The 19,510-nt window shown below is 59.6% G+C and overlaps 2 protein-coding genes across 3 annotated transcripts in view; one reads left to right on the top strand and one right to left on the bottom strand.

The window, feature by feature from the left end:
* The window catches only part of LOC136108209 (bactericidal permeability-increasing protein-like), a 45,731-nt gene extending 27,562 nt beyond the window's left edge, over positions 1 to 18,169 (bottom strand). Inside the window, exon 1 of the mRNA XM_065849831.2 lies at positions 18,028 to 18,169. The gene's annotated coding sequence lies outside the window, so the exon portion shown is untranslated. The remainder of the gene's footprint in view (positions 1 to 18,027) is intronic.
* Positions 6,114 to 17,045, top strand: TGM2 (transglutaminase 2). Of its 2 annotated transcripts, none has more exons than XM_065849717.2 (13): positions 6,114 to 6,314; positions 8,351 to 8,530; positions 10,547 to 10,789; positions 11,922 to 12,040; positions 12,777 to 12,905; positions 13,048 to 13,228; positions 14,072 to 14,207; positions 14,301 to 14,404; positions 14,529 to 14,768; positions 14,960 to 15,232; positions 15,382 to 15,542; positions 15,777 to 15,913; positions 16,179 to 17,045. In XM_065849717.2, the coding sequence occupies exons 1-13, from the start codon at positions 6,305 to 6,307 to the stop codon at positions 16,333 to 16,335; spliced, it is 2,070 nt and encodes a 689-aa protein (XP_065705789.1). In that variant the 5' UTR covers positions 6,114 to 6,304; the 3' UTR covers positions 16,336 to 17,045. The 2 variants fall into 2 exon arrangements, with proteins under 2 accessions (XP_065705789.1, XP_065705788.1); XM_065849716.2 differs by having other exon boundaries at positions 8,297 to 8,530.
* Positions 18,170 to 19,510: the final 1,341 nt, after the last annotated feature.

Raw genomic sequence — 19,510 nt, 5'->3', positions numbered from 1 at the left:
CAGACTCGCAGGGACACCCCTGCAGGAGTCGTGCCATGGCCAGGCGGCTCCCAGCCTGGCAAGGGTGGCTGGGCCACCTGGAGCTGCCCAAAACCCGGGCAGCTGCCTGCACGGCCACTGGCATTGGGGCCAAGGGTCCCCCCCACTGCTCCTGCTTCCTACCATGTCCAGAAAAGCGATAAAGAGACAGGTATTGCAAATGAATATTACTACTGAAATAACATTGCGTGGAAGCATTTGGCTGATGCCGTCGTTGCACACAAACCCATCTCCACAGCACTGTCAGGGGATAAGTGTCTCCCATCCCCAGCTGAGGCTGCGTTGCATCACTCTGTGATGCTCCCAAGGCCACTGCTGGCTGCAGAGACACAAAAATGCCAATCAATACTTTTGTCATTTTGGGGGTTCGTTATTCTAATTAATTCTGGGAGCCGTTCAGCTGGCTGTGGACAGATAGCAGCAGGTTGGGATCTCATTTATCCCATCATATAATTCAGGAGGTGAAATCTCTCCAGTGGCCACAAGTAAAACTCCATATTGATTCCAAAGAGCTTTGCTGGTTTATAGGAGTGAAATCTCTGGTGCCCAGCAGATGTTCTGTGCTTTGCTGCAAACCCACGCCAGCTCCAGCAGTGACACGAAGTCAGAGACTCAAACCACCCAAACCTGTGATGGGTGGACATGGTGGGGACTGAGCCTTGTGTGGGAAGAGCCTTTTTCTCCCCCCTTCACTGTCCTCAGCTTGGGAAAAGTTGAGAGTTTTTAAATTTTGATTAAGAGGTTAGGGGGAATAGCACTTCCCATGGAGAAACAGAATCATCTTTCAAAACAGATGGAGTTCAGATTCTTCTGACTAAAGCAAACAATGGCCTTCCTGTTGTTTTTCTTTTTAAAAAAGAAAATGAAAAGAAAAAAAAAGGATATTTTGCAAATCCTGAGATTAACTGATAACAGAATGGAGAATTTCCGGCCCCTCACTGGAGGGTGGATCATTTCCTTGTGGGGCCCTGTGCTCCCAGCTGCCCTCAGCCCCCACAGCTGGCTGGGCACAGCTGGATGCCTCCTGCCAAATAGTGGTTTTGCAACATTTTGCCAAAATTTTCTTATCTCTGCTGATCCTTCAGCACATGATTTATGACTCCAAGTCCAACCAATTAAGCTATAACCTTTCCAGAAAGGCAAGTACAGGAGTTAATCACTGTCTCCTTCCCAGCCATGAAATGGCAAAATTCTTTCTCACAGGCCAGCTGGGGTGTCCAGCAGTGCCGGGGTTTGGGTGTTTTGAAGCACAGGATGGGGACATGGCCCATGCCACAGAGCTAACACAGTCATGCCTGGATTTGTCTGCCCAAGGGGCACCGAGGCAGCAGGTCTGGTTTCAGCAGGTAAACACCGAGGCAGCCCATAACACCAGAGGAAGCCGAGCAGAACACGAAACCAGGCAGCACGGGCCTCGGCTTTGCTGCGGTTCCAAAGTGGCTGTGGGCAGAGATGTCCCAAATCAGCTTCATTATCTCCAACCTCCTGCTCCAACAGAGCAAACTTGGGTCTCACCCATCACCGAGCCAAGGCGGCTGATGCTCCCAGGGACCTGCAGAGTGGCCACGAATAAATGAAAAAAACAAAGAAACAGCAATAGCAAAGGCAAACAGGGAAGGTGAAACATTATGCCAAAGGGTGGAACTCCAAGAGCTACTTTCCAAATTCCCAGCTGTGCCCCATCCAGAGGGACTTCTGGAAAACACAAGCATGCCAGTGCTTACCCCCGCCCCCAGAAGCCACTGGTGGGACAGATAGACAGACACTGTCAGCCCCCTGCATGGGGGATGAGCATCGCATGTGAGTCCAGGGGAGTAGCTCAGCTTCAGGCAGTTAAATCCAACACTGGCACTCACAAGCGCAGTAACGCCCCACAGCACGGGGGAGCACAGAGCCCTTGTGTTCCCTCCGCCCCAGGAGGAGCCCATGGGCAGGGACGGCAGGTCGCTGGGGGCAGGAGGGCTGGGGGGTTTCCAGCAAACTGCTGGGAAATGACACCAGGACACTGGAATTCAGTTCCTACCAGGCTCACCCAGTTCAGGTTGCAAAACACCCTGTCCTTGCTCACAGCTCCCCAGCAGCAGGTACGTGTCCGTCCCGCACAGGAGAACCGGCCTCATGTCCATCCCGGGGCCACCAGTACAGAAAGGTCCCGGCCAGGGAAGCCCCCCCAGGCCTGAGCACCATGGGTGGCAGAGACACCCTGCCCCAGCCCTCCAGCCCCACCGAGCACAGAGACCCAATAAATCAACAGACATGGAGAGGTTCGTGTTTCTCCTTTCTGTTAAATGAAAACACAGATTTGGCATAAGAACAAAGAAGGTGACATAACAAATTCCTCCTCAACCCCCCCTTCTAGAAGGGGGTCGGAATGACTTTCCCCATGGCTGGAAGCTGGTTATCAGCTGCTGGCTCACCCCCTGCAGCCAGTGCTGGTTCAGGGATCCACATGTCTCGATAACAGCCCCTGGCTTGGTGTGAGCCAGAGCCCAGCACCGTGTCTGACACCGCTGGCACGTCCCTCCTGCCTGGGCAGCAGGGGACACCCCAAACCCGCAGGACTGCAGCCACTGGACACCCCGTGGCTGCGACACCAGAGCACGCCGGGCTCCCTGGACCTGCCTGTGAGGCCAGGGGGAAAAACAACTTGCTTTTCCTTGGAAAAGCCACTTCCTCTCCCAAAGGAAAGGTTGTCCGCTCCCTGCACTGCCTGGCCTGGTGGGCAGCTGCCCGGTCCTGCCCGCCGTACCGGGAACAAGAGTCCTTTGTATGGCTCCCCGAGTGCTGCGGCAGTGCCGAGCCCAGCTTGCTCAACCGCTGGTCCTGCGCCAGAGCTGCCTGTGGTGACCAAAGGCCCCAGCATAGGAGCAATGCCTGCGTAGAGCCAGCTGCTGCCCCTGGCCCAGCAGCGGCACGTCCCTGTGCCATAGCCACTGGCCCCAGCTCCCCGGGCTGCAGTGCCTGTACGGGCCATGTCTGCCACCGCTGCCAGCCCTCAGCTTGCTCCCTTCCAGGTACGGAGATATAGGTTTTTCCCCATGATTTTTCAAGTATTTTTCCACACTTGCAGATCAGAGCTGCCCTCCAGCTCCGGAGAGTGAAGGACAACTGCTGTGTCCTCTGTGCCAGGATCCCTCCGGTCAGCCACAAACACCCCCACTGGCCCCATCATCGCCAGCATAAACCACTTTCTCACCCTTTATGCTTTTCCCAAAGTCACATCCCAGCCCTGCCGTTCCCTTTCTGGACCCGCCACCCCAGTGCTGAGCCCAGGGCACAGCTGGGACTGTGCCAGGTTCCAGTGAGTGGCTCCGGTGCTGGAGTCACCACGCGAGGAGGGAGCTGTGGTCACCCCAGCTCTGGAGCAGCAGCTCACGGCTCTGGTACAACCCTGCTTTGGGGAACACCCCAGGGCGGGAGGCAGCGCAGGCAAATGGGCAGATCTGTTAAAGTCGGTTGACAACTTCACAGGGCAACTCTGAGGAAGACACTGTCCCTTTTCATGGTGTGTTTATCTGCTGGCACAAGCACCCGAGCCGGGCGGTGCGGGGCTGCAGCCGCCGGCACACACCCAGGACAGCAAACAGCGGCTCTGCTGGACAGGAGTGACGGTACGGAGGCTTTGAAGCTGCTCCAGCACCGGGGCGGGTGCGAGGGAAGTCACAGTCCTCTCCTGAACACCTTGAGCAAATGAGGAGTTATTTTGGGCATCCAGCAGCGTAAACACCCTCTTAATGCAACCTTGTCTTACTAAGGAGAGTAAAAATAATGCCACCAGTGTGGTTGGCCTTCCATGTGCAGCATTTTCCAGTGCCTGGGCAGGCAGATTACTCCGCGATATGCGGTGGTGAATGAAGTGGGCACTAGAGATGGAAACAACGGAGGTTTCCTCTCGCTGAGATGCTGGACCAAGCCCGGGGCTCCCGAGTCTCTCACTAACTTCCCACCATGGCTGTGGAGCTGCTGGAAGCCCTAGGCACGGGGCTCAGCCGGGGCTGCGGGGCAGACGCCACTGTCACGTGAAGCCTCAAACGCCATCAAGCGGCATTTCTGACAAAGGTGCCAGTGCAGGGACAGACACTGTCGGGCCTTCCTGCTCGGTGCTTGGCTCGAAAAACAAACAGAAATTGTACAAGACCCTCCAGCCCAACCAGCACCACACACCGCAGTTGGCCTGGCCCTGCACACCCCAAACACGCTGACACCCCCGTGGTGAGAAACGGCTCCCGCCAGCATGCCGAGCAAGGAAAGCCTGGTTTGGATCGCCCTGTGGCGCACAGGGCCATTACGGCCTGTTTGTCACATGTTATCCAACACAAATTAAACACATCCCAGTGCCGGAGCTCGGGCTGCGGGTGCAGCCAAGGTTCACGCAGGGTACAGGAGGAAGAGCAGGCTTGTGTGGGCAGAGCCAGACCTGCAGCCTTCAGCATGAGCCCAAACACATCCGCACGTGGCACCGCTGATGGTGACAGCAGCTCAGGACAGGCAGAACATGGCAAACATCCCCCCGCTGCCACCTGCACACCGCAGCTTGTGCACACACATGGTGCAGCGTGGACGGCTCCACACAAACCAGCTGCTCCCAGCTGCGCCTCAGCGTGGGTTTGCTGCACCCACTGTGACCTCCTTCCCTCCGCCCGCACAGATAGAAAAGGAGGGGGCTTCCCCAGCCACTGCAGCAGCACCAGTTCAGCTCTTCTGCAGGGGACGCTGCCTTTCCAGGGCTCCTCCGCTCACTGCCACGTGAGGTGGCACAGGGCACCACTGCTGCAAGATCAGCCCTGCGCCCCCCACAGCAGAGCTGGGGCCCAGCCACACCAGGAAGCCCCAGCTCACGGGGCTTTTCCTGGGTCTTGGGGTGCCCAGACCTTAGTGGAATGCTGTCTGTACCAAAAAGATTCTTTGTGGAGCTAGGAGAGGTTGCACGCCTCGCTGCAAACCCTGGCAGTGCAGCACTCCAGCACACCCAAGCAGAAAGCATCGCCTGTGGCTGGGGGCCCTCGTCAGGGCTGTCATCCAGCTGGAGGACAGGGATAGGGCACACAGGGACATGGGGAGCACCCAGGACAGTGGGGCTGTACCGGGGACAGCCTGTGCACGAGCCCTGTGAGGTCACCTTGAGTACACCGAGTGACAGACCCCAACCGCTCTGAGGACATTGCCATCCACAAGGTTCTCGTTACCCACAGCAGTCCTGGAGCAACGCACCAACCACCAAACCTCCTGGGTTTTGTAGGGGGATGGATGGGGTGATGTGTCTGGGGGAGCAGGAGGGTTCCCAGCACACAGCCACCTCCAGCACAGCAGCTACAGCATCCCACACCGCCAAGGGCCAGACAAAGATGGTTGGCATGAGGCTTCACCAGGAACAGCACCCATCCTTGGTCCTAGTCAGCTTACATCACGTGAAGGAAAACCAGTAACTAAGTGAAGCCTGCTACAGACATGGAACGTCTCAAGACCTTATTCATCACAAGCCATGATGATCACAAGACCATGGGGGGGGTCTCTGTCCTCTGCCCCTGCCAGGTGGCCCGAAGTGTGCTGGGTCACGGTTGGGATGCCCAGGGAGGGCCAGGCAGCTGTGCTGGCATCCCATGGGGCAGGGCAGAGACAGACAGTACAGGGGGCAAGGGCTGCCAGGGATAGCGTCAGTACCTGTTCTGTGCACATCTCCCCATGGCACCATGCCCCGCAGCAAACACCAAACTTTTCAGCACATTTTCCCTCCAACAGCAAAGTTTCCAGCACTTTCCCTCTGGCTGCTCCGTTTCAGGGATGGTTACGGGAAGAGGCCTGGCGCTGCAGCCCCACGCAGCCACGGCCCTCGCCAGAAATGGTCGGGCATGAGATAAGGCACGGGGGAAGAAAACTTTATAAGGAGAAAATATTCCCCAAGTTTCTGGCATCTCGGTGTGAACTGCACAGCCCCTCTCCTCCCCCCGGTATTTTTTTCCCCTCCTCTTGACCGGCAGCGCCTCAGCCCCTGCCCGGGGGAGGCTCCGGGGGCCGCGCCGGGGGCCGGTCCCGGCGCTTCTGGGGGGAGCTGAAACCCTGGAGGCTTTTTTTTTTTTGGGGGGGTGGTTGTTTTAAATAGGTGGGACTGGAACCACTCGGTTTCCTGGAAACTTTGTTTTCTTTTTCTTTCCCTCCGCCGTCCCGGCCGCGGGGGTGTGCGCGGCGCCGTATAAACGGGACGAGCGGCGGGGCCGGGCGTGGGGCAGCACCGGGACAGGCACCAGCACACCCCGGCGCAGGCACCATGGCCGAAGGTAAGACCGCCCGACGGTCCCCGCGTTCCTGGCCCGGGGGGAGCGCGAACCGGCCGGAACCCCCCGCCGACCCGGAGCCCCCCGCCGCCGCCGGGGCTCGGCGGCACCTCCAACCGTTCCGCTGCGAGAGGGCACCGGAACCGTCTCAGCGAATCCCGGGGACAGCAAAGGGCGGCGGGACCGGGAGGGACCGAACGGGACCGGGCAGCGGGGAGCAGGCAGGTCCAGCCAGTCCCTCCGCAGCCACACGCTCCTCTGCCCGCAGCGGCGCCAGGATTCGCAGAATGGAGCTCGGTGCTATTTAAAGCTTTCAGCGCTCTCAGAGGAGTGTTGACAGCTGGACTAGGAACATGTGCCCACGTCCCAGCCTGCTCTAAGGAGCATTTCTGGAGGCTCAAGCAGAAGTGATGCTGCTGCCCTTCACAAACCCCTCCACGCAGGTGGCTTTTCAGACTTGCATGAGGGAGCAAAGGCAACCCCCACTTCCCACAGAGCTGTCTGCAAAGTCACGGGAACGATGGCTGCGTGATCCCCACAGGGGCACAGCCCTCCGGGTGAGACGACATGAGCCAGCAGCACCACATGCCACTGCGGGTCCCTGGTCTGGGCCCTGGCACAGGCACTGCCAGCTCCCAGCACAAAGCTGAGCCACGACACCCCAGGCAGCGCTCAGTCCTGTGGGGCCGTGCCTGGGCCCCCGCTGCTGTCTGCACACCCTGGCAGCACTGCAGCCCCCTCCCCACCTGGCTCTTGATGCTGATCAGTTTGGGAAGAGGCACCTGCACTTTGAAATCTGCTTTTTGCTAAATCCACTGAGGGCTGTAACCCTGTGTGACTGGGACAGGAGGAGCCCTAGTCCTGCTCTCTTAACACGCTCATTTGCTCCAAGTTTGGCTCAGTGTCAACGAGGTTTGCACTGCACAGGTCACGTGCTGTGGTACAGAACCGGGACTCAACTTACAAAGGGTGAGGTGATAGGGGAAAGGTGCTTTCTGTGCTCCCCATGGACCTTGCCCTGATTTAGTGACAGGCCCAGCTGCCCGCAGCAGCTCTCACAGTGCTGCGGGGGCTGGTGATGAGTCCAGCTGCCTCCCTGGGAGGAACGGCACGGCCAGGAGAGCTGCGACACACGGGCAGCACATCGGGTATCGTCCCTCTGAGCCGCCCCGATCGGCACCAAGCTCACTGCATGCTCTCCTGCACTAAACGCTTTTGCTTATTCTGGCAACTAACCCATCTGGGCAGAACATTCCAGGGTCACTGGCCTTGAGCGATGATGAACGATATTGTATCGCTCCAGCGCTGTGCCTGGGGCAATAGGGACGTGGCTGCACCGGCACACAGCCCCACTGCACCGGCACTGGGCTGGGTGGCAGAGCTGAGCAACCGAGCCTGGGGAATCAAACACCCTGTTTGTCATCAGATTTACAGTCAGAGTCTCCAGTTTGTCAGCAGTCATGGGGCGGTAAAGCTGCCTGGAGAGCTGCCCTCGGCCTGGCTGTGGCACAGAACCGTCCCTGTGTCCTCCAGAGTGTCTGCACATAGACAGCAAACCCCAGCCAACAGGCCCCGCGCCTCCCAGTAAACAGAAATGAGCACTGGGCTTTGCTCCAGTGCTGGATGCCGTGAGACGCAGACCTGGCACGGCTCTGGCAGCACACGATGCCCCTCCTCTGTGGTGGTACTGCGGCGAGCAGTGCCGCGGCACAAGAACTTCATCACGGTTGGATTGGGAGGGCAGCGCTTTGCTGTGAGCTCAACTGCAGGACCCCTGTCCCTGACCCAGCACAGAACTTGCATTCAGCTGCAGAGCCCTCGGGAGGGATGCTCGGAGCCCAGCACAGCCGCAGCACCCAGGATTGCACCATGCACACCGGGGAGGTTGGAGAAGCCTCGGGAGAGGAGGCTGCCAGCCCCCAGTGCCAAAACCCAAACCCAGGGCTCAGGCTGGGGTAACAGCAACCCCTCCTGCCCACCGGCAGGGTCTCCGTGCACAGGGCACGCAGGGGACAGCTGTGCATCCTCTGCCTCCACAGAGCTGGTACTGGAGACGTGGGACCTGCAGTGCGAGCGCAATGGCCAGGAGCACCGGACGGCGGAGATGGGTGGGCAGCAGCTGGTGGTGCGGCGGGGCCAGCCCTTCACCATCACCCTGCACTTCTCAGGCCGCGGCTACGAGGAGGGAGTGGACAAACTCGCCTTCAACGTGGAGACGGGTGAGTGTCGCCATGCCACGCACTGTGAGCTGCCCCCGCCCCAGGACTTGCCCTGTGGGTGCTGCACTGAGGGACCTGCCCCATCTCATGCAGTCCCTGTACCCCTGTCCCCTCCCAGCAGAGGCTGGTGCTGTGCACAGCTTTTACATCAAAACACAGAGAAAAGGTAGAAACTTGGCTCCATAACAAGAGCTGAACGGAAGCGATAAAGAAGTTGAACAAAAAGCTGCCACTACCTCTGCCATCCCCTCCTCCCCGTGGCCGAGCCAGACTCAGGCTGTGCCAGAGCTGCCGGCTCACTGGGAAGCGTCGTGGCTGCAGCCAGGGAACTCGCCTGAGTCTCCTTCCTTCTGAGAAACATCAACAACAAATCCTTCCAGCCAGGGGGTCTCATAGCACTCCTGCCGAGGGGCTTTTTCTCCAACCACCCCTGCCCCGTCATTCAGACATCCCCAGAGCAGGGTCTGCTCCAGGAACACAAACCCTGGAGAAGGGAACGTCCCCACTGAGCTCCCCCAGCACACAGCCCTTGTGTGACCCCCAACCAGTGCCGGAGCCGGCACATGGGAACCGGGTGCAGCCTCCGACAGGTCCCTGCGGTTCCCACAGCTCCTGCTGCTGCTGCCCTGGCGAGAGCCCGTGGGGGCAGTGAGGACAGGGACATTGGTCCCATAGCTGGAGCCGGGTGTGGCCGCCACACCAGGGATCAGCCCCGGCCAGCTCAGAGCAAAGGGAGAGGAAACTCGGGCAAAAGTTATTTTGGGGCTGCAGCATCCTGCTGAGTCAACCAGGCCAGAGCTCAAAGTTAAACTGCACCCGAGTTTCCTCGCGGCATAAAATGCTCTTTTTCTTTTCCCTAAAAAGCTCCAATCCTGCCATGGGATGACAAACACAAACCCAGCACCCCTCAGCTTCACCCTAAACTGGCAGCTCCCTGTTCCAAGCAGCCATGGGGGGTCCTGCCCACCACCCAAACCCACTGGTTCATACGAAGTCTCACTGCGTCCCGGGGCACAGCTTGGTTGTGCAATTGAGGAGGAGCCCCAGCAGGGCTGCCAGACCTGTCCCCAGGGCACTGAGGCCATGTGCCACCTCCCACGAGAGAGGGGACGGCTCCATGCAAAAATAGAACAGGCATGTTTGAAGAGCCCTGCTCAGGCGCCTGGGGCCCAGAGATGCTGCGGGCTTTGCAGGCAGGGGGAGAAGGCTCCCATGGCCGCCTGTCCCCACAGCCACACCAGGCTGGCCCTTGCCGAAAGAACACGGTTACCTCAGCCCGGCCTCCTCAGAAGGACAGAGCGGAGAAACTGTGTCACTCTGATGAGTTCATGAGTATTTCTGGTGACTCGCCTGGCGTCCTGCCCACGCTGCGGGCAGAGGACCAGCCCCAGGGGAGTGAATGGCAGCACCGCTGCACCGGCTGCCGGCCCCACACAGACAGCGGCATCACCACAGAGCCACACTCAGCATCCCCGAGGAACAGAGTTGGGAGCCAGCTGGGCGCAGGTGGCTGGCGCAGCCGCACGCTCGGCCGGGATCACGCTGTCCTGGGCTCGCACAGCCACTGATGTAATGGCCAGTGCTGGGATGTTTGCAGCAACGCCCAAGGCTGCGCACACACAATGGGGCTCCCACTGAGAGCACCCCAGCTCTGCCAGGACACCCGCACCGTGGAGTGTGTGGACACAGGGACCTGGTGGCTCCGCTCTGAGCCAGGAATGGTTTGGCTGAGAGGAGGAGATGTGGCCCTGGGGTGCACATGGGGTCAGCACCTGCTCCACTCTCCTGCAGGGCGAGTCTCTCCTTTCTGCCCCTTCCCAAAGAGCAAGGGACATGCCTGAGCTCCCCACAGCCAGGCTACCCTGCACCCCGACAAACAGCCAGCGCTCCTGGGCTGCAGAAGGTCCAGGCAGCCACCACAGGGAAGGGATACTTGCGGGGCAGGTCACCTGGGTGCAGCCCCCACAGCGTGGGGCTCCCCAGGGCCCCTGAGAGCTGACGTGCTCCTCTTTGCAGGACCCTGCCCCATCGAGACATCAGGAACCAGGTCCCACTTTGCCGTGACCGACTTCCCGGAGGAATCAAACTGGAACGCCGTGATCCAGCAGCAGGATGGGGACTCGCTCTCTGTCTCGCTCTGCTCCCCTCCCAGTGCCCGCATCGGACGCTACCACCTGACGCTGGAGACCTCCACCAGCTACCAGGGCTCCAGCTACCACCTTGGGGACTTCATCCTGCTCTTTAATGCTTGGCACCCAGGTGAGGCTGTCACCTCCCGACAGCAGGGTTTCCAGTAAGGGGGGCACGGGCTGCCCCCCAGATCTCACCCCATTGCAGACCCCCGTGCCCCAGCCCTGCCCCAAGCTCAGGTCTCAGCAGAAATCCCCACTTTGTTCCTCTTGGCCCCCATAGCAGGTCAGGGCCATGAGCACTGTCCCACACCCCAGAACACACACTGCCCCTGTCCCCAACACACAGTGCCCACAGAGCTCACCTCTGCAGTATTGACATGAAGCCCGGGGCAGCCCCGGCAGCAGCTCCCAGCCAGGCAGCACTCAGAGGAAAAGCCTCTAATTGTCCCTAATTAATTGCCCCTAATTAGTTGCCCCACCTGGCCCAGCCCTGCCCACCCCCAGTAACCGGCCACAGGCTCAGGGACAAGCCTGGGGTGCTCCCAGGGATGTCACTGTCCTGCTGAAATTCCAGCAGCCCAGCACAGGAAGGGGTTCAGTGCTGGGAACTTAATGACACCGGGCAAACACCAGCTGGGATTTTCGTCTCTCCCCATCCTCCCTCTGCCTGAGGAGCAGCCTGAGCTGCCCCGCTCCCCGCCAGTCCTGCAACAGCCAGTTTCCTGAATCCCAAACACTCGAGCTGGCTCCACTGAGATAAGGGGCTTTAGGAAGCTCTGCTTGCCTGGGCTGTGCCGAACGCTGGCATTGGGGATGTATGTGTTGGGCTTTTGTCTGAAAACATTTCCAGTACATAGTGATTTTTCCAGCAGTAACTGCTGCGCGAGCGAAACCGTCTCAGCTGCGCTCTCAGCCACGCTCAGAGTTCCCACCGCTCGCTTCTCCCACCAGGGAGGTTTCCTTCCTGGGAAAAGACCCGACTCCATAAAACAAAAGCGAGGAAAGAGAGAAATGAGAACGAATAGAAAACAAAACCACAAGCTCGCTGAAAATTTCCCATCAGCTCCAATCAAACAGGGTTGAAATTCTCCAGCAGCTTTTTGAAGCGGGAGCAGATCTAGCACCTGGTGCCTTGTTTCTCCCCAGATCCAGCACTACCTGGCACAGCCTGGGGAGGGGGAGCCCAGAGCAGGGCCTGAGGGGCTGGGGCACATGGGGCAGAGCTGTGTCCCCGTCCCCACCTCTCGCTGTCCCTGCAGAGGACACAGTTTTCCTCCGAGATGAGGATGAGCGCAGCGAGTACGTGTTGGCTCAGCAGGGGCTCATCTACCAGGGTGCCTGCGAATACATCACCACCACCCCATGGAACTTCGGCCAGGTGAGGGGGACACGGCCCCAGGACCCCCGGCTGAGCCCAGCCCTGGCACTGAGGGCGTGGGGGCTACTGCCACCTGTGTGTCCCCAAGAGTGCCCCAAACGCAGCCAGCACCCCAGGCAGGGTCTGCCCGCCCTGTGCTGCTGTGGGACAGACAAACCAGGGTCCCTTTGCCGACAGAGGAGCGGGTGACAGCGCAGGGCAGAGCAAGGGGATGTTCCTGATGGCTCTGGGGGCCCTGTGGCCACGTGCTCCTAATCAGGGTGACCACGCTGTGCTGGGAGCTGGCACCGATAACGTGCTCCCCGGCACTGTGCCAGCTGTGCCGATAAGGCAGCGCCTGCACCCCAGCTGCAGCGCCCATGGCCACACTGGGGGGACCTGGCTGCCCTCTGAGCTCTGGGCTGTCCTGGGGGCTGCGAGGCAGGCGGGTGCCTGTGACCCTGCAGGATCCTCAATTCGGGGAAGTGCCGTGACTCACCAGTGATGGGAAATCAGTGGTTTTCCCGGAGGTCGGGTCCTGACCCCCCTGTGGAGGTGGCTGCAGGATCCAGCCCCTCATCATGGTGGCGCAAACCGGGGAAAGCCACTCAGGGGGGTGCTGGCTCGGGTAGGGGACCCCAGGGATGTGTGACCCCCCAGTGCCTTGCAGCTTTGCTTCCAGGGCACCGTGGTGAGCAGGGAGGGGGAACAAAGACAGGGGAGCCCTCATGCAGCCTTTTTTCCCCCCTCACACCAGTTCGAGGACGACATCTTGTCCATCTGCCTCAAGCTGCTGGACACAAACCCCAAATTCCTGAGGGACCAGAACCGGGATTGCTCCCGCCGCAATGATCCTGTGTACATCGGACGGGTGGTGAGCGCCATGGTGAGTCCCAGCGAGCTCTTGCGTTGCTCCAGGATGTCACACAGAGGTGACATGTGAGCTGGAGGACGGTGCTTTCCCTCCCTCACCAGCCTCCCCGTGCCCATCCATCCATCCATCACAGCCCCTGTTTGTGGTGCCGCAGGTCAATTGTAATGACGAGGACCGGGGGGTGCTGGCGGGGCGGTGGGACAACTGCTACGAGGATGGGACGAGCCCCATGGCCTGGATTGGGAGTGTGGATATTCTCAAGAGGTGGCAGAAATTTGGCTGTCAGCCAGTCAAGTACGGCCAGTGCTGGGTCTTCGCTGCCGTGGCGTGTACTGGTGAGAGCGGACGTGTCCCATGTCCCCATCCCCGTAAGACAGGGTCACACGTGTCCCCCCCATCTCCCACTCAGTCCCTGTGCTGCAGCAGGGGGGAACCGCTGGGGGTGATTGCAATCAGCGGCACTGATTGCTTAGCAATAAAGCTTTCTGCTATTCTGCTGTGTCAGGAAACGGGAGGGGAAAATGGCAGAAAAAGGTCTCTGGCTTTTCAATTAGCACCAGGCAGAGGGGGGAGGGCTGAGCTCAGGCACGGAAGGAAAGTGGCTTTAAGGTCAAGTTTGCAATAAAGTAATGAATCCACTGAGATCAAAATAATTTCAGTGCCACTGAGACAGTCCGGCCGGGGCAAAAGAGGAAAAAATTCCAGGCTCGCTGCTGTTCCGTGCACACACACACACACCTTGGCTGGGTTGTGAGCGCGTGTGTGTTTATATGTCACAGATATATGAGATCCTTTTTAGAGGAGAGAAATAACAGAAAACTGAAGTGGATTTTCTGTGACTCTCAGAAGTTTATAGCCTGCCTTTGAAGCATTCTAACTGCCTCCCTTTTCCCCGGGGTGCTCTGCTCGCAGTAAAAGGCAGCTGGGAGATTAAATGAGAGGTTGCAGCGCGCTGCTGCCCGCGCACTCCCTCCAAAGCTCTCGCAGCCGCTTTTGTGCCTTTTTTCTCCTGCGATATCAAACCTGACAGGCTGGCAGTGCCGCTGCCACCTGCCTGGCCCGCAGTGCCGCAGGGACCGGCTGGGGCTCCGTCCCCAGCACCGCTTTGGGGAGAGGGATGAGGTGTGCAGACCGGGACCCCCTGTGCAGGGACCCCCTCACCCTGCCCTGTCCCCCAGTCCTGCGCTGCCTGGGCATCCCCAGCCGGGTGGTCACCAACTACAACTCTGCCCACGACACCAACGGCAACCTGGTCATTGACCGCTACCTCAGCGAGACGGGGGAGGAGGAGCGGCGCTCTCGGGACATGATCTGGTGAGCTGACCCCCAGGCAGCCTCTGCCCCCTCCCCACGCACCCCCGGGAGCCAGGGGAGCCTGAGGCTCCCATGTCCTGATTCCATTTGCAGGAACTTCCATTGCTGGGTGGAATCCTGGATGGCCCGTCCGGACCTGGCGCCCGGCTATGATGGGTGGCAGGCGCTGGACCCGACACCCCAGGAGAAGAGTGAAGGTACAGCGTGTACTGGGGGGCTGCTCCTTCCCCCCAGCACCGCAGGGTCTCCCCCTGCCACAACAGTGTCTTGTCCCTGCGGCTCCCAAACCCTGGGCGGTGACAGCAGCTCCACTCTCCACAGGGGTTTTCTGCTGTGGGCCAGCCCCTGTCCGAGCCATCAGGGAGGGCGACCTGCAGCTGCGGTATGACGTCCCCTTCGTCTTCGCGGAGGTGAACGCGGACGTGGTGTACTGGGTGGTGCGGCAGGACGGGTCGCAGAAGAAGAGCACCCACTCCTCAGTGGTGGGCAAGAACATCAGCACCAAGAGCGTGGGCAGGGACAGCAGGGAGGACATAACCCACACATACAAGTACCCCGAGGGTACGTCACACCCACCTTCAAGTACCCTGAGGGTATGGGGCAAGGGGGGATTGGCTGTTGGAAAACAGAGTGGGGAAATGATTGATTAATGCAGCAACTGCACCGGGAGGGCTCCAGGGACCATGGCAAAACATGCTGGACCATGTCCTCCCCGTGCTACTCTGGAAACCCCAGTTTTCTGTGAACCACAGGGTCTGAAAAGGAGCGAGAAGTGTTTGCGAAGGCAGAACATGAGAAGAGCTCCCTCAGGGAGGAGGACGAGGGGCTGCACCTCCGGATCAAGCTGTCGGAGGGTGCAAACAACGGCTGTGACTTTGACGTCTTCGCCGTCATCACCAACAACACGGACACGGAGCGGGTCTGCCGGCTGATGCTCTGTGCCCGCACCGCCAGCTACAGCGGCAGCGTCGGGCCCCAGTGCGGCATGAAGGACCTGCTGAACGTCACCCTCGAGCCCCGGGCCGGTGAGAGACCCCCGGCAGCCGCAGGGCCAGGACACGCGGTGTGGCTGGGGTCAGGGCTGTGGTTCGCCCGTGTTCAGCTCTGTCTCGGGTCTGCAGTGGGGGCTGGTTGGGGAGGGGGCAGCCCTGACCCCCTCTGCCTCCCCCGCCAGAGAAGTGCGTGCCCCTGCGGATCCTGTATGAGAAATACGGGGAGAGCCTGACCCCAGACAACATCATCAAGGTGGTGGCTCTCCTGACCGAGCACCAGACGGGTGACGTGGTCGTGGCTGTCAGGGACGTCTACATCCAGAATCCACAGATCAAGATCAGGGTAAGGGCTCAGTGCTCTGTCCCAAGAGGGTTTGGTGGGACATTTCCCATTCACAGGGGGTTGCTGCTGTCACCCTGGGGGTTTGTCACCGCCACGGCAGGGTCTTGTATCATGGAGTGGGGCTGCATCTCCAGGGACCTGCATCCCCAAGGACCGCCTTGGCCCCTCAGGCTTGGGGAGCACCGCAGCCCCCAGGCAGAGCGGTGCTGGGGGTCCAACCCCTCCTGCTTGCAGGTTTTAGGGGAGCCAATGCAGCAGCGGAAGCTTGTGGCAGAGATCAGCCTGGTGAACCCCTTGGGAGCCCCCCTGAACAACTGCGTGTTCGTGGTGGAGGGCGCCGGCCTCACCGAGGGGCAGCAGATCAAGGAGCTGTAAGAGCTTTTCCTCCCTCCACCCAGCTGGGCCTTTGGGAATGGGGCGGGTTTTTGTACTGGAGCCCCCCAGGGGGACGACCATGGGGCACAGCTCCACCATAGGCACAGTGGGAGCCGCAGCTGGGCTGGTTCCCATGGGGCGTGGGGGCTCAGAAAGTGGGGGTCCTGCTTCCCAGCACTGTCCCACAGCACCATGGGCACAGGGAGGGTGATGGGTCACTGGAAGGGACCCCAGCCACCCCCTGACCTCCTGTCCCCACAGCGAGGAGCCCGTGGAGCCGCAGGCGGAGGCCAAGGTCAGGCTGGACTTGGTGCCGCGCCAGGCGGGGCTGCGCAAGCTCATGGTGGACTTCGAGAGCGACAAGCTGAGGGGGGTGAAGGGCTATCGCAACGTCATCATCGCACCCCAGCCCAAGTGAGGGGCCGCCGCCCCCCGCAGACACCCTGCGTCCCCTCTGCCCGGGTCACGTGGCCCCCGCTCGCTTTAGCCCAGGACGGTCCCCGCGGCGCGTAAAGGATGTTGCCAAAGCCCAGCCTGACCCGGCATGGCAGCCACAGTGCCGGCTCCTCCCCAGAGCGCTCGGTGCTGCAGGAGAGATGTGACGGAGCAGGGACAGGAGGGGGACGGGGGTGTCGGAGCTCCCAGGGCAGCCACTCACTTTGCTGCCCTTCCCTCACCCATGGGTGGAACCGTCCCCGTCCTGCCTGTCCCCCAGCATGAGACCCACAAGGACCCCCGCACCCCACAGGGACCCCCGCACCCCACACAGCCTCCGCCCTGCAGCACCGACAGCCCCGGGCCACAGAGCAGATCCCATGAACCAAAGAGCAGAACAACCTTCTCCTGCACGGGTCGCACCTCCGCCATGCTCACACCTGAATGCAACGCACTAGAGAAAGGATTGTATACTGTGAGGACAAAGCTGTGTATATGCTATATACATATATAACAAATTATTTATAGCTTTATGAATGCATACTGCATATAGCCCTACTGCATAGGTAAAGCCGGGTATTTGCTTTAATAACTGTCCCTGTCACTGCAAACACTACAGTGAGGGATGGGGTGTACCTTGACGTGAATTAACTAAGCAAGCACTGAATAAAACCTCTATTTTTCACTTTTAAAGCCATTCCAGCTCTTCCTGAGCATCCCTTCCCGACAGAGGCACAGGCAGCTCCTCACCCAGCGCCCAAGCGGATTGGGGGGCAGGTTCACCCCCAGCCCAGCTCCCCTGGCCCCACAGCACAGCTCGGCAGCACCCACAGCACCGGTAAAACCTGCACCAGCCCCAGGGGCTCACAGCGGTGCCAGGCCCTCCCGGTGCGTCTCTCCCACAGCAGAACCACACGGTGCTGCGATGGCACCAAGGACAGGAGGGAAAACCCACATGGAGAATTAAACCCACAGATTTTGCACACCCAGACTCTACCCAGGGCTGCCAGTGCAGCCAGAGAAAGCACAAACCAGCAGCCAAAGCACCAAAACCCAATCCAGGCGCATGGGAAAGGGGGGCTGAGTGTGGGGGTGTCTCAGGCCAGGAAGGGGTCAAGGTGCTGCTGAGGATAAACGCTTCCCACACCAGACACAGCCCTCCTGCTTTTTCCCAGAAACATTGTGGGAGGTCCCTGCCCCTGTTAAACACCAGAGAAACCAGTACAGGACTGGTGTATGTGGCAGACAGGGCTCCCCACCCCACAGCAGCCCTGTCCCGCGTGCCACAGTGCCCAAGGGGTTAATGCTGGACCCGGCGCTGGGTCTGTCGGGAACATTCCTCAGCCCAGCGATGATGTACGGCCGGCTGGAGCATTTGTTACCCGGCTCTGCTGAGCCAGGCTTCCAGCTGCTCAGCGCCGGGTTAAAAATAACAGCAGCTCCTCTGGTTCGAAGCTGGGTCCTGATAAAATAAACATTAGCACAGCTATTTCTGAAGGTCACTCCATCCATCTGAGGCTCGGCAGCGCAGGGCGGCTCCGACGAGAAACCAGCTCGAATGCTGCACTCAGGGTTTGGCTCTGGGTTTGCATCTTTGGGGCTGGTTCCCCAAAGATCCCCAGCAACCAGCACCCCCTGGCAGAGTGCAGGGCCCACGGGCCTTTGCCCCACTCACCTGCTCGGTGGCCTGTGAGGGACCGTGAGGATGCTGTGACCGGTGACGCTGACGTGGGGCCTTGCCAGAGCAGAACCGGCCCTGCTGGTGCCGCAGCTCGGGGGCAGGTTCCCTGTGCACACCCCGATCCCCGAACCTGCCCCGCGCTACAGTTGCCAGGCTCTTTGGCACTTGTGTGACAAACTATAAATTAAATATTTACAGCACCCATTGCACGGGATAATGTGTAATTCAGCATTAAGCCAAGTGTGGAGAAACGTGAGGCTGTTTCCGTGCAGAGAGGTGATTAATACATCTCGGCTCACCAGAGGTGCTGACTTGCCAAGAAGTGACTGTAAACTCATTTTAGACTTGAGGACCTTTAACTTACCTCCATTGACAGATTGAGAGCAGGACAAACTCCCATAAATCAGAGCGTGCACAAGGACAATTCTCAGAGAGATTCTGGGTTTTCCCCACTGCTGCCGGCACTGAGCCGATCAGCACGGAGCAGACCTACTGGAAGCCACTCCATCTCCCAAGACAAATATTAAGTTTCCATCACCCCAGAGCATCAGAAAAACTGAGAAGACACAGTTTCAGGTGAAGAAGAATTTTTCATAGTTAACTCTGTGCCAGAAAATACATGAGGCAGATGCAGGGAGAACTTAACTGGGTGTACTATTTAAATACACGCTTTAGCCTCTGTTCCTTGGACGGCACACAGAACATCTCCAACCACTGGTTTGATGACTGCAGCAGAGCAGATTGATCATCACCTGCTGCAGCAACCAGCGTGGCACATGTCCCAGCACCCACTGGAACGGCTGCTCCACCAATGGACGCGGCAAAGCCAGCAGGTCAGTGACAGCAGGGACGCTGAGTGCAGGGTGCAGGGGACGGCCCCCCGCTGCTGCTCTCCTCCAGTGAAGTCCCCAACCTCATCCCCCCCTCACATCACTGTCACCTGCCCCAGCTGTGTGATAGGCACCAGCACCAGTCTCTCCCCAGGCGCCACGGCCACTCCGCAGCAGAAGCCTCCGTGGTCTGGGCCAGCAGAACCACAGAATGTGATTCACACGGAACGAGACCCCTCTGCTCCCGCACACACCGAGGCCTGGGAGGGCTCAGCCTCTACCAAACTCTTGCTAAAAGGTGCCATGTGAAAGCCCTGCTGAAAATACAAATAAAGACACTATTTTCTACCTACTGATTCCTGCAAGCAGCAGAAGGGAAAGGCAGCAGCTCTAGAAGACACGAAGGCACCATGGTTGTGATTCACACCCTCTCCTCTCCATCCTCCTTCCGCCAGACCTGGCTGTTCACCAGATAACCCCTCAAATAAGCCGATTTGCATCTTGGACTCTGCAGAGAATCCTGAGCTGAACTCACTCAGCCCTGTGTGCCCCAGGTCCTCTCACCGCAAATCCAGCCTGCGGGGTGTGAAACCTCCAGCTTTGGTTCCTCCTTCCCAAACCAGGTCCTGCCCCAGCCCAACACCCAC

The sequence above is a fragment of the Patagioenas fasciata genome, chromosome 16 (assembly GCF_037038585.1).
Source record: "Patagioenas fasciata isolate bPatFas1 chromosome 16, bPatFas1.hap1, whole genome shotgun sequence".
NCBI lineage: Eukaryota > Metazoa > Chordata > Aves > Columbiformes > Columbidae > Patagioenas > Patagioenas fasciata.
This window is presented reverse-complemented; position numbering and strand designations above follow the sequence as displayed.